At 42.8% G+C, this 16,165-nt stretch overlaps 1 protein-coding gene across 21 annotated transcripts in view; it reads right to left on the bottom strand.

Moving 5' to 3' along the window:
• Epb41l2 (erythrocyte membrane protein band 4.1 like 2) overlaps positions 1-16,165 on the bottom strand; it is a 163,738-nt gene that overhangs the window by 8,829 nt on the left and 138,744 nt on the right. For 7 of the 21 annotated variants that reach the window (XR_001779454.2, XM_006512506.2, XM_006512510.2 and 4 more), the window contains 7 exons: positions 14,748-14,915; positions 13,060-13,113; positions 12,304-12,867; positions 10,432-10,554; positions 8,418-8,516; positions 6,834-6,914; positions 1,610-1,718 (listed from right to left, as the gene is read on the bottom strand). Coding sequence is in view for 20 of the 21 variants with exons in the window: in XM_006512506.2 (XP_006512569.1) it covers positions 1,611-1,718; positions 6,834-6,914; positions 8,418-8,516; positions 10,432-10,554; positions 12,304-12,867; positions 13,060-13,113; positions 14,748-14,915 (1,197 nt within the window). In the remaining variant the exon portion in view is untranslated. The remainder of the gene's footprint in view (positions 1-1,609; positions 1,719-6,833; positions 6,915-8,417; positions 8,517-10,431; positions 10,555-12,303; positions 12,868-13,059; positions 13,114-14,747; positions 14,916-16,165) is intronic. The other 14 variants (NM_001199265.1, NM_001358751.1, NM_013511.3 and 11 more) reach the window with 9 other exon arrangements.

Raw genomic sequence — 16,165 nt, 5'->3', positions numbered from 1 at the left:
GGGTAGAGATTTGAGTGGGTGAGATAGTGAAAAGAGCTGGGAGAAGCTTTCGGAGGGAATTCATAATCAAAATATATTATATAAAAAATCTATTTTCAATTAAAAGAAAAAAGACATACATCTAGGTGCTCACAGTCTGCACTGAATTTCCTGAAAAGATAAGCAGCCGCCCAAAGTGGGTCCAGGGACCAAACACAGTTCTTTTAGAAGTACAGCCACTGACCCATTTTTCCAGCCCCGTTTTTCTTCTTTGTAAGAAGCTGATGGATAACATTTGGAGCAATAGCAGTTTCCCCACCTCATCTTCTGTACTGGCTGATTTCATGTCAACCTGACAGAAGCTGTGCTCATCAGAAAGAAGGGAGCCTTAATTGAAAAGATGTTGCCATAAGATGTGGCTGTAATGCATTTTCAAAATTCGTGATTGATGGGGAAGGGCACAGGTCATCGTGGTGGTGCCATCCCTAGGCTGGTGATCCTGGGTTCTATAAAGAAGCAGGCTGGCAAGCCAGTAAGCAGCACCCCCATGGCCTCTGCATCAGCTCCTGCCTCCAGGTTGAGTTCCTGTCCTGACTTCCTTTGATGATGAAGAGTGGTGTGGAGTTTAAGCTGAGTCAGCCCTCCCCTTCCCTGGCTGCTTTTCATCATGCTGTTTCATCACAGCAACACAAACAACTGAGCATTTGCAGGCCCTAGTTTGTCCTCCAACATTGCAGGCAAGAAGTCCCAGGGGTGGAACTGAGGCTGTCCATCTGGAAAATGAGTCCCAGGGACGGAACTGAGGTTGTCTAGCTGGAAGCAAGAGCTTTTACTTGCTGGGCCATCTCACTGCCCTCATTAAATTCTCAAAGGTAGTTTAAAGATAGGTAACTATAATGTAAATACTTTGAGATAGGTTTTTCCAAATTGTCTTCTAAGAAATAAAATATATAGTATGTAACTATGGTTTCTTCTCACAATCTCCAAGCAGTGATTAAAACATACATTTTTACCACATGGGTAAAAAATGTTATACTAGATGTATAATTTTTAATGATTTAAGCAAAAGAATAAGGCCAAAGTTTTTTGTTTGTACTTAAGTTTTCAAATGGTTTACCTGTGTGATCATTAGCCTATTTTTCTCCAGAAGTGTTTACATTTTCTTCATAAATTATTAGATTTCCCAGTTTGTTGAGAATATTAGTCCTTTTCTGCTGGTTATATTAAACACCACTTATCACTATTTTCCCCTTTGGTTCAGCTAAAATCTTAAACTTTTAGGCAATACTAGCTTTATGCTCTCTCTATAGCTCACTGTTTGATACATAATGTTTAACATATAGATTTTAAAGACTATAAATCTAGCAGAAAGGTGCCAGCATCGCCCCCAGCAGTCACTGTGACTACTAACTACCAAGTGCACTAGCACACTTGATGGGAGAAGGAGCGTAAGTGCCCACTGCTGGCAGCTTCTTTAGAAGGCCATTGGCACTAGACAGCCAGCCAGAGGTTTGTGCTCGAAGAGAACAACAATGTGGAGAAACTCATCCGGTGAAGACACTGATGGAGAACTGCACAAACAGGGACACAGGGCAGCCAGGCAAGGCTGCGGATGGCCAGGCTCACTTACCTTATTCTTCTCCTTCCTCCGCCAACTCTGTTTCTTTGTGCACTACCACCCTTGTGACCGACATATCAGGGTGCTGCTCTCTCGCTTCCCGTATGGCCTGAGCCAGCGCCTACCAGGGTCAGAAGAACAAGCAACTATGAGCTGAGTATTTGGCTCCACACAAAGATGGCAGAATACACGCAACTTCATCAACCAGACACAAGCTCCAGCAATCTGTTCTTGTGCCTTCCTTTACAGTAACAGGGCTGTTTGAATTGGGGTCGTGGCAAAGAATACCTGCTGTTCTGCACTTCCTGTCCTTCCTGTGCACCTCAGCAGGGTGATGCATGGAGGAGAGCTCGCTGGCTTTGAAGCCCGTTCTCACCTGGAACTGGGTGCACTCACTGTACTATACTGAGTTTTGGCTTGCACGCACATTAGGAGAACATAAGTTTTCTCTGAGCCTTATATAACTTTTACCTGGAAGTGCAGACTAAGGCAATAAAGAATATTTTGAGGTTTGCTGTATGAACGTAAATGATGTCAACCAAAAGTGTAGTGCCTTATATGAACATTCAAGTATAGCCACCATACAGACAGCTGGGAACTCCAAGACATGGGAGCAGGCCTCCTAGTCTTTGCTATCTAATTTTAAACATTAACAGAAAAAAACACCTATAAACCTATAGGAGACAGAAAAAAGAACAGCAATAACAATAGAAGCCATCACTAAGACAAAGAGCAGATGGACCTTGCAGGCCCTTTTCTGCAGCTGAAGACTCAAACAGGCAGCCACCATCAGCAGCAAGTGAAGAGCATCCAGTGTCAAAAGCACGGCTTCATGGTCTCTTCCACCGACAAGGTAGGGATTAAAAATACCTCTGTCTCATCAGAGAGCAAACTATGTAACATGGAAAGACCCTATTTTTGAGAGACATATCTTTCTTAATTATTGCCAATTTTATTTGTAAAGAAGGTTTGGAGGAAAAATAAAGAAAACAAAACCATACAAGAACAAAGTCTTGGAAAGAATTCTAAATGGGAGGAAAAATCCTTTAAGGTACAGGTCTTCTCACTGTTTAAGGAAACCAGGTAGTTGGAAACAGCAAAACGCAGCGCAGTGTTTCTTTTCCCCGGGGGCCTGTCTGTGGAGACAAATGCATTGCCGGATCACAGTACAGCTTCTCTCTGATGCAAGGCTATGGAGCACACCTTGAAGCTTTGCTCATTAAACCAGGTACAGCTAATAAGCACAGGGGAAGACTAAGAGCCATAATCAATACCTGACGCCTGAATGTGCATGGGTATTTTTGCCTGCATGTTTGCCTGTATACCCATGTATGCTGGTGTCGTTGGAAGCCAGACAGAGTGTATGGTCTCCTAGACCGAGTTATAAAAAGTGATGATCCACCAGATGGGCACTGAGAAGCAAGCTCAGGTCCTCTGGAAGAAAAGCCAGCATCCTGTAACCGTTGAGCCACCTCTTCAGCCCATATCTTAAATTATGGCTGTAACCCTTTCATTCCATATCAACTCAAGAAGCTAAATGCAACAACATGTATTATGGCAATAATAAAGATCATGAGAAAATATCACTGTCAAAATCACAGGAAAAAACTGTGAGCATGAGTCTCAGTAGAGTCAGTTAGTTTTGAACTTCATGGGTTCCGTCTAATCTAGTCTCCTGAGAGCGGACCTTGAACAACAGGCCGCACCACTGCACCAGACTGAGAACTGTTGTATTAGGAAGAAATGTGCTCAGAAGAGAAACAACAGGTTGTTTACTCCCAGAATGGAGCAGGATTCATGCCCAGCACAGAAGGAAGAGCTGCTGAGCTGGACCCTAAGAGAGCACGCCTCGCAGACATACCAACGTGAGGAGGTGTTTCTCTTTGTGTGTAGCTCATAGAAAGGAATAGCCTAAGATTCCTCTGAACACAAGGAAGGGGATGTAGAAAACGTGTGAATGACCACCCAGGGTCACTATGTAATCAGCATCATTGTTTGGCAAGAAAGCCATTTTCATTTAAGCTTACATAGCTTTAAGGAGGATGTGAACGTGCCGCAGGCTCCTGGTGGGGAGTGTCCGGGTCGGACCTCACTTTAGCAGAGCTGAGGCCTGGGAGAAGCCCGGTCTCACAGGCAGGTAAGCCTGCCGAGTCATCTACATTGGGGTTGTGTTATTTTCCTACCCATATGCTTCACATTTGTTATATTCACCTTTCACAAGCAATGCTACATAAACACGAGTTTTCAAGGCGAACAGGCTATAAAAGGTGAAACACAGAACTGAACCCAGCACTGCTCAGCTGGGAAAGTCCTTACAAAGCATGGGAAGGCCTGCACTTTGGGGAGAGTTAAAGAAACGATGGCTGGGAACATTCACACTCTCCTGCTTAGAATGCTGAAGGAACTTAGCAAACAGCTCTTGAGCAAGAAGCCCAGAGGGAAATAAGAGTCAGGCAAGCACCACCTCCAGTTCAGGGGTGTCCAGATTCCAGAGGACAACAGTGGACCGCGCACCGCTGACAGTCTGGGAGACTGGGAGCCTCACTTCCAAGACAAGGTTCTTGTCCACGATGAGTGTACTAGGCAGCTCCTAGAAACCCCTCACACTAAGTTCACACTGAGCGCCCACAACAACTTTATCTCTAACCCTCAGAAACCAAAACCAAAACAAACCAACAAGCAAACGAATCCCCGTAAATTATGGAACATGTAATTAAAATACCATGCTTACAAACATCACACACAGAGCCTTTCTCAAGCACGCAGTTCTTATATCTAACAGTGGCCTTCTTGGAGACCATGCTGTGTTCAAAGCTTTGTCTACCATTTGTTCCTCTTCTCCAGCAGAAGCAATCCACTAAACACTTCTTTTCCTTTCTTCAAGTTGTGAAACAACAACAACACCCCCCAAAAACCTTGTTCTCCTTTTTAAAAATCATTTAAAAAAAAAAAGAAAGAAAGAAAAGCCAGAGAGCTAGAAAGACAAGAAAGGAAGAAAAGGAAGGAAGGAAGGGAGGGAAGAGGAAGGAGGAAGAGAAAGAGGAGGAGGAAGGCAGCAAACAACTCTTCTCATCATTTGGGACTACAGTCTAAAATCAAGCATCAAGCAGCTCATTATTACCTCTTTATAACTGTTATAACAAGCACTGCACTTATATAAACAAACAAACAAACAAATAAATAGAATCAATATACATTTTCTTTTTTTATTTTATTTTTTACTTTATTCAACACAATATATATTTTATACCAATCATAAAAATGATGGACATGTTATTAAATGAACATAAATAGGTAAAGTCTTCTTGCTTGTTTATTTGTTTTGTTTTGTTTTGTTTTTAGTAGAGTTTAAAATCTTGGCTCTTAACTGTGGTACAAACACAAAATAAGGACAATTTTTAGACATTGGAGTTCATTGTAAGAAGGCTGTACTTCAATGTCCCTCACATCACCAAAGGATTTTACCTCCACAGTAGCTAAGCTAAGAGTTGACAGTTCTGCTGCGCCAAGGAATGAATTGTAGGCACGATTATTTGGACACAGATTTCCTGCTATGGACAAAGTTATTTGACTAAAGTGATTGTCATCATTCTCGGACCACAGGGAACAGGTTACATTCATTTAAAAAATGGGGTGTGTATTAAGAAGGTGTATCCATGAAGTCGTTCATCAACTGTTTCAATGAACAGTGGTTCTGCTTGGAGGATGGCACAGACACCTCATTTCAGAAAAAGAGTAAAAAGGGCCAGTAAATATCTTCAACAAAATTATAGAAGAAAACTTCCCCAACATAAAGAAAGAGATGCCCACGAACACACAAGAAGCCTACAGAACTCCAAATAGACTGGACCAGAAAAGAAATTCCTCCCGACACATAATAATCAGAACAACAAATGAACTAAATAAAGATAGAATATTAAAAACAGTAAGGGTAAAAGGTCAAGTAACATATAAAGGCAGACCTATCAGAATTACACCAGACTTCTCACCAGAGACTATGAAAGCTATAAGATCCTGGGCAGATGTTATACAGACCCTAAGAGAACACAAATGCCAGCCCAGGCTACTATACCCAGCAAAAGTCTCAATCACCATAGATGGAGAAAACAAGATATTCCATGACAAAACCAAATTTTCATAATTTCTTTCAACAAATCCAGCCCTACAAAGAATGATAGATGGAAAACACCAACATAAGGAGCAAAACTACACCCTAGAAAAAGCAAGAAAGTAATCAACAAACCCACACAAACATAATTCCACCTCTAACAAAAAATAACAGGAAGGAACAATCGCGTTTCCTTAATATCTCTTAATATGAAAGTTAATATTACTAACATATCCTAAACAATTGAAATTCAAAAATATGAGGAATTAGAAATTTCTTGGCTGTCATCCACTGATCTCTTTAATTTGGTAATGAGAGAAATAGGTCCAATATTGTACAATCTATATACACTTCTTATTTGTATATGAGAGGGTCTTACTGTGTGCCACATAATGGTCTTGAAATCATGCTTCTCCTATCTCAGCCTCTCTATTAGTAGTAGGATTGTTTATGTGATGTTTTTATCCTGTACTATAGTTTTCAGAACAACTAACATATTTCAAAATTATTTATACAGCCAAAAGAAACATAGACAATTAATTTGGGAGGTGGCTTGTAAAAAAAAACAACAGAGTGAGACTGAATGTTTTGCTTGATATTTGTAATTAATGTATCAATTTTGAAGAAGAGGACCTTATTAGTTACTCTTTTTCTGAGATCAATACATTTTCATCTTGAGAGAAATATTAGATAATCTTTTCTTCCCTCTACTACTCCAAATTATAACAGGGAAAAGTCCTTAGTAGTCAATAGCCCAACTTCTTCCTTTGCTTTAAAAATGCCTTGAAAATATTTAACAACTAGGCATGAGAAGTGTTGGTGGCTTTTGCTCTGTTTGATTTTTAGGGACATCAGTAACTGCCATTGTTTTACAACATGTGACGACTTGTCTTTAAACCAGGCCAATGGGAAGCCCTTCCCTGGTCACCAGAAGCCCTCCCTCTCTTGCATGTCATCACAGTGGATGATGAAGAATACAGCATGTTTTGTGCCGATGTACTTGGGACCTCTAGAGGGCGGGACACTCCAGGCTCAGAAGTGTCCTTCCCCTCTAAGGAGGGAACTTGGACGATACCCAGGATGTACCAGGAAGCAACCACACACAGACGTGACAGGAAAGGTGCTTACCTGATCATGATCCAGAGCTGCGTCTCCTGTGATCACAATGCGTTTCTCAATTCGTGTTTCAGAGATCCCACCTTTCACAGTCTAAGGTCAGAAAGAAGACACAATAACTGGAGATGCAAGCAGAGACTAAAGGCCAAGCCCAGCTTCCACCTGTCACCATCTTAAGAGCAGAACACAGAGCAGTGCAAGACTCGGGCTCTAGATCTTGCCTGTGCTGTACTTAATTCAACACAGAGTCCTATTGCTAAAATCATGCAGCATCATACGTGTCCTCTGATTGACAGCAGCCCCCCAAAATACCAACATTCTGATGAGATTAAAATGGAACAGATGCCATTTTAAAATCCAAGTGTTTCCATTGGGGTAATCTACTACATTCCCCATGTTTCTTCCCTGTCAGTTGGCCACCTTGTAAAAAGAATAGTAGAAAGAAGAAAAACCTGTTTGGGATTTGTAGAGCTACAAATACTTTAGGTGGGTTTTACATTTAGGAAATCGTTTGATACTACAGTTTTGATGCTTGATTCCAGTCATACAAATTCATTTCGTGAGTTCATTCAATTTAGAGCAACCAAAAAGAATACTCGCATTTGATTTAAGACAAAGAAAGCAAATGAGATTTTCATTAAAGGTTTGAACTGATGATTGCTTCCATGTGTGGTTGTGCACCGGCTATGCAGAAGACTAGGGTGACCGAGGCCCTGCATGAATGAATGGACTCATGAGGGTTACTGCTCAGGTGCAGCTCAAGAGTACCCGGGGCATGCTGGAGATGCTCTGAGATCTTTGAAACAGAACACAGCCAATACCAGCGTCCTGAGCAGGCACACAGGCAACCTCTACAACCATCAGAATTCACACACCATGTCCCAGCAGTGGCACGTAACTGAGAAGCAATGCTCACCACTAGCTTTACAATGTTAGAATGAGAGCCAGCATTCACTTCATTTCTAACTCACATTTCCTGCTATTTTTGTTTGCTTCTTTAAATTATTGTCCAGAAACATGGGTGGAAAGGATATAGCAAATACGTCTAAGACCATTAAGCACTAATCCAATGTGAAAGCAGAAGCAAAGTGAAATGCTGGAAAGTCAGACTTGAATGCGTTGACACGCGGCAGAGTCAGCTAGACGCTTCCTCCTAGGGTCTTAGTAGGTCTGGAGTGCTCAGCGCAATTGTTAGACTTCCAAGCCCCAGACACAGCAGATGCTGTCAGGCTGAGGACTATGGGTGATATAGCATTAAATGTTTAGAAAGGGCTCTGGGTAAATGTCAGGTCTACACACTAGGATTGAAATAAATGAGAGAAGTCTCACAGTTTTACTAAATTACTACTGTCTATGCAGCTGTCTTAAATATACTAGTCATATTTTTACCCCCTTGTACTTTACAAAACTGAAATTTGGTTCAAAACAATTTGTCATTGGAGCCTAATTTCTTGGATAATTTAAGAAGGGCACTTCAGTCCACTGGCACTGTCTGTGTCTTACTTAGAAGTGTGTAAAGGAACAAAGGAGCACTACAGAAAAGAGCTGTTTGCCATGGACCGTTCTTCTCCCTAGAGCTCCCCTGGGTTGCTTTACCTTGGTGATGTGTGTGGTTGTCGTTGTTGACGCGGACTCAGATGTGATGGTTTGTGCGGTCAGTAACACGCCCGAATCACCACCAGCCCCGCCGTCAATCTTTGGACAGTTGGAGGAAAAATACAAAGTAATGCTTAACTTCCATCATGTCAGAAAAGAGCCCCCCACTACATATGCATCTTCTAAGAGCTCCACAGCTGGCAGGAGATCCTATCTTCCTATTCTCTGCGTGTTGTAGTGGTGGTTCATGGTCCAGAGAGCAGCTGACATTGAAAACAGAGCTGTAAAAACCATGATGTACGGAAACAAACCATGTCAGGAGGAGGAAGAATGAAGGAGGAGGTGGGACTGTCAGTCACACAAGAGGAAAGAGCATTTGTAGAAGCTAGAAAAAGAGCCCGAGAACCCGAGGAAGACGTTTCCACAGTGACCAGAAGTACTGGCTTTGCTTACTGTTTTTAAGCACAGGTGGGTAAAAATAGGTCAACATTTCCTCAGATTACTAAGTGGTAGAACCTGGTGAGAGCAGACTGGACTTGAAGGATTTGGTCATTTACTTCCCTGGAATATATTCTGTAAAATGTTCAAAGTTCTTCCAATGGTTGATATCTCATGAGTATATACATGAGTGTACATAATAATACTGCATGTGTGGATACACACACATACATACACACATATGCCACTGTATATATTTTTAAAAGAGCTACTTTGTTTATGTTAACACTGGAAGAGGCAGAGGATTCTAGAGACTCCCAGGAAAAATAACAAGGCAAATTAATAGCTTAGTTATGTGAGACTCACAAACACAGCTCCCTGTTTCCTGACATAAACACAAGGAGGCTTCTCTCAAACTCACCTTAGGCAAGTGACCCCCTTTCTGAGAGGTTTACCAGTAACACTGCAGACCTAGTCAGAGCAACCTTCTCACAGATCTGCCTGCCCACATCAGTTTGCTTGCCCTTAGGGGGGAGCCATGCACACATATAGATAACATGCTTGAAACTGTTTCGATAAATGTTGCATACATGTATACATTCAGTCTTAAAGTATTTTGAGACCTGACATTCTTCACCATACTGCAATCCTACCAGAGAAAGGTCAGTTACTTATCACATACACTTTTACACAGGTCCAGTTTGAAGTGAACTTTCTTGTCCCATTTCATTCGTTGGCATCTGTATGCATATGCTTGTGGAGCCTAGAGGACAGTGTCAGATGTCTTCCGCAACTCCTCCCCTACCCATTTGAATCTGGCAGCACTGCCCAGGGATGACCCCCCTCAGCACTGAGACTATAGGTCTGTACCACTCCCGGCTTTGAACAGGGATCTGAACTCGGGTCCTTATGCTTGTGTAGGAAGAACTTTACCATAAAAGTAAGCAATCTCTCCAGCTTTCTTATCTAAAATATCTTTGCAGATCCAGAGTCTGTAGAGGATGAGGTTCCTGTAGTCACCTGGACACTGTTGCATGGAATCCACCACACATGTAAGGTAAATGGCCCAGAATAAGGGAGAAAGTATGTGGGTGCCTCTAACGACATAATAAAATCAGAGCTTATTTGGTCTGCCTTCATGAAGTCAGTGCTGAGGGAGCTTATAACACTACAGATCTACATAAAATATCATATCTAGTAAGCTTTGCAGAGTCATCTGAGTCCTAAGAATGTGCACATTTTTAGATACAACAGGCCAGAAAAGCCCCGTAGTAACAGGCTAGGGCTTGTGCAACCTGTCTTAGCCACCCATGTGTACGGCTCTCCTGTGAAGCACCAGGTCACCAGCATGTTCCTCCTCTCCTTCTCTAACTGCGGTTTCTCTGTAGGTGTCGGGGTTGACTGTAGCTCTCTGTCTAATCTAAGACAGCAACAGAGCTAGTCACAGTGTTGGGACAGCTGCAGTGTGTGAAAAGTTCTATCAAAGCCAGGAACAGGGGAAGACACTGAACACAGAAATAGGCATCCTGAACAAGAAAGGGGATTCAAATACAGTGTCAATCGTGAGCTTTTGTACCTGTGGAGACTCATATGTGATGGTTTTGGTCTCAGTTTGAACAATGGGGACTTCCTTGGTGGAGATTTCTGTCCTTTGTGAGGCATCAGAAATTGTTACCATCTCTGTTTTTACCACTGGTGGCTGAGGTGGAAAAGGAAGGGAAAGATAAATTCTAGTGGTCATGAAGTAGAAGTGGTTAAAGGAACCTTCAAAAATAATTGTTAAAAATATCCAAATATACATTCATGCATGGAAAGTCAGAGTAAAGCAAATAAAGTAAAAGATATAAAAGATGTATCTCCTTAAAGTACATCACACGCACACGCATGCACGCACACACGCACACACGTGCACACATGCACACACACACACACACACACACACACATACTAAGCTAAGCTAAGCTAACACAGTGGTTCCCTGAACTGCACTACTCTTCAGACTGTGCTGGTCCTAAACCATTACACCAACACATGTCCATTCTACTTTGGAAAAAATGAAAGATAACAGCGTGTACTGTATAAAGGTAAAGGTACCTTTATCTTTACTGACACTTAAAGAACCAAATGTGAAGACTTATTATTTTTGACTGTAAACTCTAAGATCCAAGATTTGCTCCTTTTCCCCCAACTTCTGAAACCCTTGTCAGAAAGGATATTTTCAAGTATGAGTATTTTCAATTACACTCATCTGAAAGTTTGCTTTCTTTCGCAGAAAGTACAATAAAATGTTATTATCTAAAAGCAGTCCATCAGTGTCGGGTTAAGTGCTCTGAAGGATTTTAAGCATGAGGAGAGGTACAGAGTCTGCTAACCCTGCTGGGCATCAAAGCATAGCAGACTACAGCACTGCCAAATGCTCGAGCATGTCTTTGAGAGAAAGCGCCCAACACGGGTAACTGCTTAAATGGAAAAGGCAGATCAGAGTGCTCAAAAGACTCTTTAGATGTCTTTTCTGAAGTGAAATATGAAATTTAAAGTAAACTATTTACTCCAAAATAAACCCACTTAAAGACTGTCCACTCCATCAGAGAGAAATGCTGACAAACCCTGACAACTGTGGGCCTTCTGGAACCGAGAGACATTCCTGCTCAAGTAAACTATCACGTGAGTCAATGCCCCTCACGATCAAGAACCAATCTGAGAGGAATATGCAAGATTCTCTTTCTTGACAACAAAGAGGAGACACATCTAATATAGATTGGTCTACAAAATAATGGCAGAGAGTCCAGGACTGATGGAAGAACACGAAGCCTGTGCTTGCAGTGCACTGTTTAGTCCTTGGATGCCAAGAAGAAAAAGACTCAGCCAAACCACATTTTCCCTGGACTCTAAAGACAAGTCGCAATGGCACCCAAAAAACAGCATTCTCCCCATTACCTACAGCAGCTGCTGTGAGCTCTAGGGAAGAATGGAAAGATGCAGGGAGTCACGTGCAGTCATTACCTCAGGAGCGCACACCAAACCCACCGCCTCTCAACTCTCAACAGTACACACACATTTTACTACATAAACCCATGAGAAACGGCATGTGATTGAGGAAGGCATGCAAAGGAAGACAAAAGCATGCAGAACATGCAAAGGAAACCTGGATGGAAACAAGAAAGGCAGGCTGCAGCTGCAGTTGGCCTGCAAGCCATCCACCGCAGCAGAGAAGGCAGCAAAAGGCTGCAGCTGCAGTTGGCCTGCAGACCAGCCACAGCAGCAGAGAAGGCAGCAAGTGTGACCTGCAGATGAGCAGCAGAGCAGTGCCTTCCCTTCTTCCCACGAGACAGAAAAACCAGACTCTTGCTGCAAAGCGGAAGGAGAATCAGTAGAAGGGGAAGAATGGCAGGCGTTTCCACCTGAGAAACAGTGCTATAGCTTAGCTCATGCCGAGACTCCCATTTACCTCTGAACAACAAATAATCTCTGGCAAACCATCAAGGTCAAGATGGGGCACCTCTCCATTAACTCTGTGCGGGTCTTCCTCTGCTTCTTCTCTCGGGTCCTGCTCAGCAGTGCCTCCGTGTGCACCCTTTTCTCCAGGTAACTTTTGGGCAACTACATGTTCCTGGGCCTCTGTTTCTACTGGGAGCACACTGGCCCCTGCTTGTCTGTCTGGGACGGCGTCGGGCACTGCTGCCTCCCTCTCTACTACCTTGGCTCCTTGGCCGGGCTCTTCCTCCAGCTCTTCATCACACTCCTCCTGCTCTTCCCTTATGGTGCCCTCGGTCACTCGGTGGTGGGGCTGGTACTCTCCCACGTCCTCCTCACTCTCACTGCTGCTGCTGCTGCTCTCAGAAGACAGGGAGGTGGAGTCTTTGTGTGCCACAGGCTCCACCTTACGAGTCTCCCCAGGACCATGCCCCGGTGACATCTCTTTACCATTCATTTCTTCTGTGATTACGCTTTCGTCTTTCCCAACCTCTGCCCGCTTCTTCTCCTCCACTACATTCAGAGTCTCATGTGAACTCTGTACAAAAACAAGACGGATGAGGGAAAACAAAAATATATGAATAAATAAAAACAGTGGAAGCCCAAATTAACTGATGGCAGATTCATGTCATGAGGAAGAACAAGATGACTGTGATGCGGACTGAAAGGGAAGCGTGACCATGAGGCGGATGAGAGGTGTGAGGGAATGGCATTAACATGGAAGGAGAACCTTAACAGCGTCCCTGGGTCCAGTGCAAGGCCCTTCCGACGTGGGAGGACGAGTCTGCGAAACAAAAAGCAACCAAGGACACAAAATCAATATGGTTTTACCTCAACAACCACCAAGACAGACATGTGACAACGCAAACACAGAACAGCGAGAATTAACCCTACTGAACGCTGTGCTCAAGGTCACACACAGGACAATTAGACAAATGCCACAACACTTACAAAAACAAACCAACAACCAACACAGCCAGTATTCTCACAAAGAAATTTTTAAAAATTATTAGGACAATTTATGGACTTGAAAATGTTAAAAAAAAAATATGCTCTTATACCTAAGCTTACTAATCGGCTTAAAGGATAAAGTTCTCAAATTAAAATTCTGTGCCCCAAATCCTTTAGTCCGAATCTAGAAGAAGGGCTGGGACCCCAAGTCCTAAACAAATGCAGCATCAAGGACGGACTGATTGATTTCTTTCTTTTTGGATGATGCTTTTTAAAAAAAGCATCTTGGATTGGCATTATTGTGGTTGGTTTCAAACAGCTATTTACATTAAGATGTTCATTCCAGAAAGTTACTAATACCTCAATTTGAAGTAGAGATATAGTAACATAAATTTCTCTAGTCCAGTATTAACTGGGGTGCAGGGTTCTTTTAGGAGGCTCAATGCTTCATGCTACCTTACACTTACAGAAATAAAACAGTGAGATAAGTTTATATCCTTGTGGCACTCCTATTAGTGACCTAACAAAAAATAATTTAGTTCCAGGCAGCGGTACTGTTTACTCAAAATATCACCCACACTGAATGCAGATGTGCACTGGTCCTCTGACCATACTGGAACGCTAACTGTTGTGCCATCAAGACACTAACTGTACTCAGAGGTTTTCCTAATAGGCATCAGTCACATCATGGGTCCCAGCAACCAAGGACATCCAAAGCTAAGCGATACAATCGTCTGTAGTTCCTACAAACATAGGCTACAGCCTCTGTCACTGGTTACTCTCAAAGTCATGGCAACTGTATGTCTGAGTTGCTCAAAATGCATGTCATGCCAGGTAAAAGTGTGATCAATAGATCAAAGAATCACCTTTCCAATTTTACTGAAGACTCAAGAGTTGCGGAGAGTAAACTGAAAACCTCATGCCTGCTCTTATAAGCAAGTTCATTTAACTACAGACTCCTGCAGAGATGAAGGTGCCTGGTACTCAGAGCATCTCTAAGGGACGCATCTCCAGCTCACTATAGGCCAGTGGCAGAACTGTTACTGAGCCTCCAATGGCTAGACAGGTTTGGCTTGCTCAGGATTCCAGAGGATCATTCCAACACACTTACCGCAGCAACTGTGGTCGGGCATGTGAGTGCTGTTTTAAATAATAAACTACCAGAAGATACCTGGAGTTTGGGTTTTGAAACTTGAGCTCTGCAAAGCTCTTAGCTGGCTCTGCTTAGGTGAGGCTTTCTTCTGTGAATAACTACAGCTCTGGGCCTCAGTGCTTTCAACAGTTCTCAACATGCTGGCCTTTCCCCCCAGTCTATGAGAGGTGCTCTATAATCGTATTCATTGTTTCTTGATGTTTCTCCCAGTGACTTTACTAATAAGTGGAGGAAAAGATACCTAAATGCCCCCAGAATGAAAACCCGTCTCATGAGCTTTCAGTAGCAGGGTGGGGAAATGAAGTAAAATGCACCTCAGGCGAGTGTGAAAAGGGCGAAGAAGAAAGCGGCTCTCTGGGTGCATTAGCGTTCACAACAGGGCCCTCTGCTGTCCAAGTGGTGGCTGAAGGGAAGGAGGCTTTCACACTAAGAGAAAAGCCCTGCCCACTAAACAGAATGGATGTTATCTCCTCTTCTAGGCTCTAGAGGTCAGAAAAGGAAGAGGCAAAGAGTTAGCAACACATCAGGACAGACAGACAGCAGTGACCTACTGAAGGAAAGAAGGTTATACAAGAAAGAACAGAACAGCATCCAATGAAAGCAAAGATGAAAACATTGGAGATGGAAGCAGGCGAAAGTGAAGGCTTGCCTGAATGCCAGCGTTTGCACTGCCATTTATCACCCGCACTGTAACAAAGGGCACCCCTCAAGCCCTCAAACACTGCCATCTGAGGCAGCCCCTTGGCCACTTTCCCCAGAGAGCTCTCTCCAGCAGCCCCTTCTTTAGAAATGCCTCTTTCCTGGCTGGGCCCTGCTCTCCATGCACTTCCATATGCACTCTGGATCTCTGAGCACCCTCGTGACAAAGCATAACCACCCAACTCCTATGTTCTCCTCTCTACTGCATATAACTGCAACAAACAGTCCTGACGGAACCGGGTGGGGTCCACTTGTTTTCAAAAATGGTTTGAAAAATAAGACAATCCCAAAATTTGACAACTCAGCATCCACACATATTTAACGTTCATATTTCTATCCCTTAACCAATACTTCCTAGCCAGCCTGAGGGTGACAGAAAAGCTGTGACAATCCTCAGAAACTAGGAATTTCATAAAGAATGAACTAGGAAATCCTTCCACCCCTCCTGCCCCGACTAAGTGGAACTTTGTGAGAATTCTTAATAAACCACATTCTCCAGCAATCTTTTTAAAAAGATAAATGCTTGCCATGTATAAAGTGTTCTTCAGAGTGGGAGAGTGTGCAAGTTCTTAAAATTTTCAGCAGAGAAAGAAAAGTTTCCGATCTTAATAAAAATTGTGCAATTACCGTGCTATGTGTGCACTGGATCGAGTGTTTTCCCAGGTCTCTCACCGTGTGGCATGCTGCACAGGCTGAGTGCTTGCCTTGCATGCTCAGCATCCTGGGACCCATCCTCAGTACTGCAGCCCCCCAAAGTACCTTACAACAAAGTGTAGCTCTTCTCTCATGCAGAGTCAAGAGAATACAAGTTGTAGAATACACAGTGGTTACTTACCCATTAAAGACTAAAAATCTATTGGCCTCTAATTTTCTGTGCTGTTCTGCCCCCAAAATTATTCATGGTCAAACCAAAGCCATTTTAACAATTCAATGTATATACTTTTTAAACAAGACACCACTTCTTTAAAAAAAAAAAAACAAAAAAACCCCAAAAAAACAAAAAACAAAACAAACAAACAAAAAATCAAAAAAC

This window comes from Mus musculus, chromosome 10 (genome assembly GCF_000001635.26).
Source record: "Mus musculus strain C57BL/6J chromosome 10, GRCm38.p6 C57BL/6J".
NCBI classification, from domain to species: Eukaryota; Metazoa; Chordata; class Mammalia; order Rodentia; family Muridae; genus Mus; species Mus musculus.
Note: the sequence above shows the minus strand (reverse complement) of the source record. Positions and strands in the feature narration are given on the sequence as shown.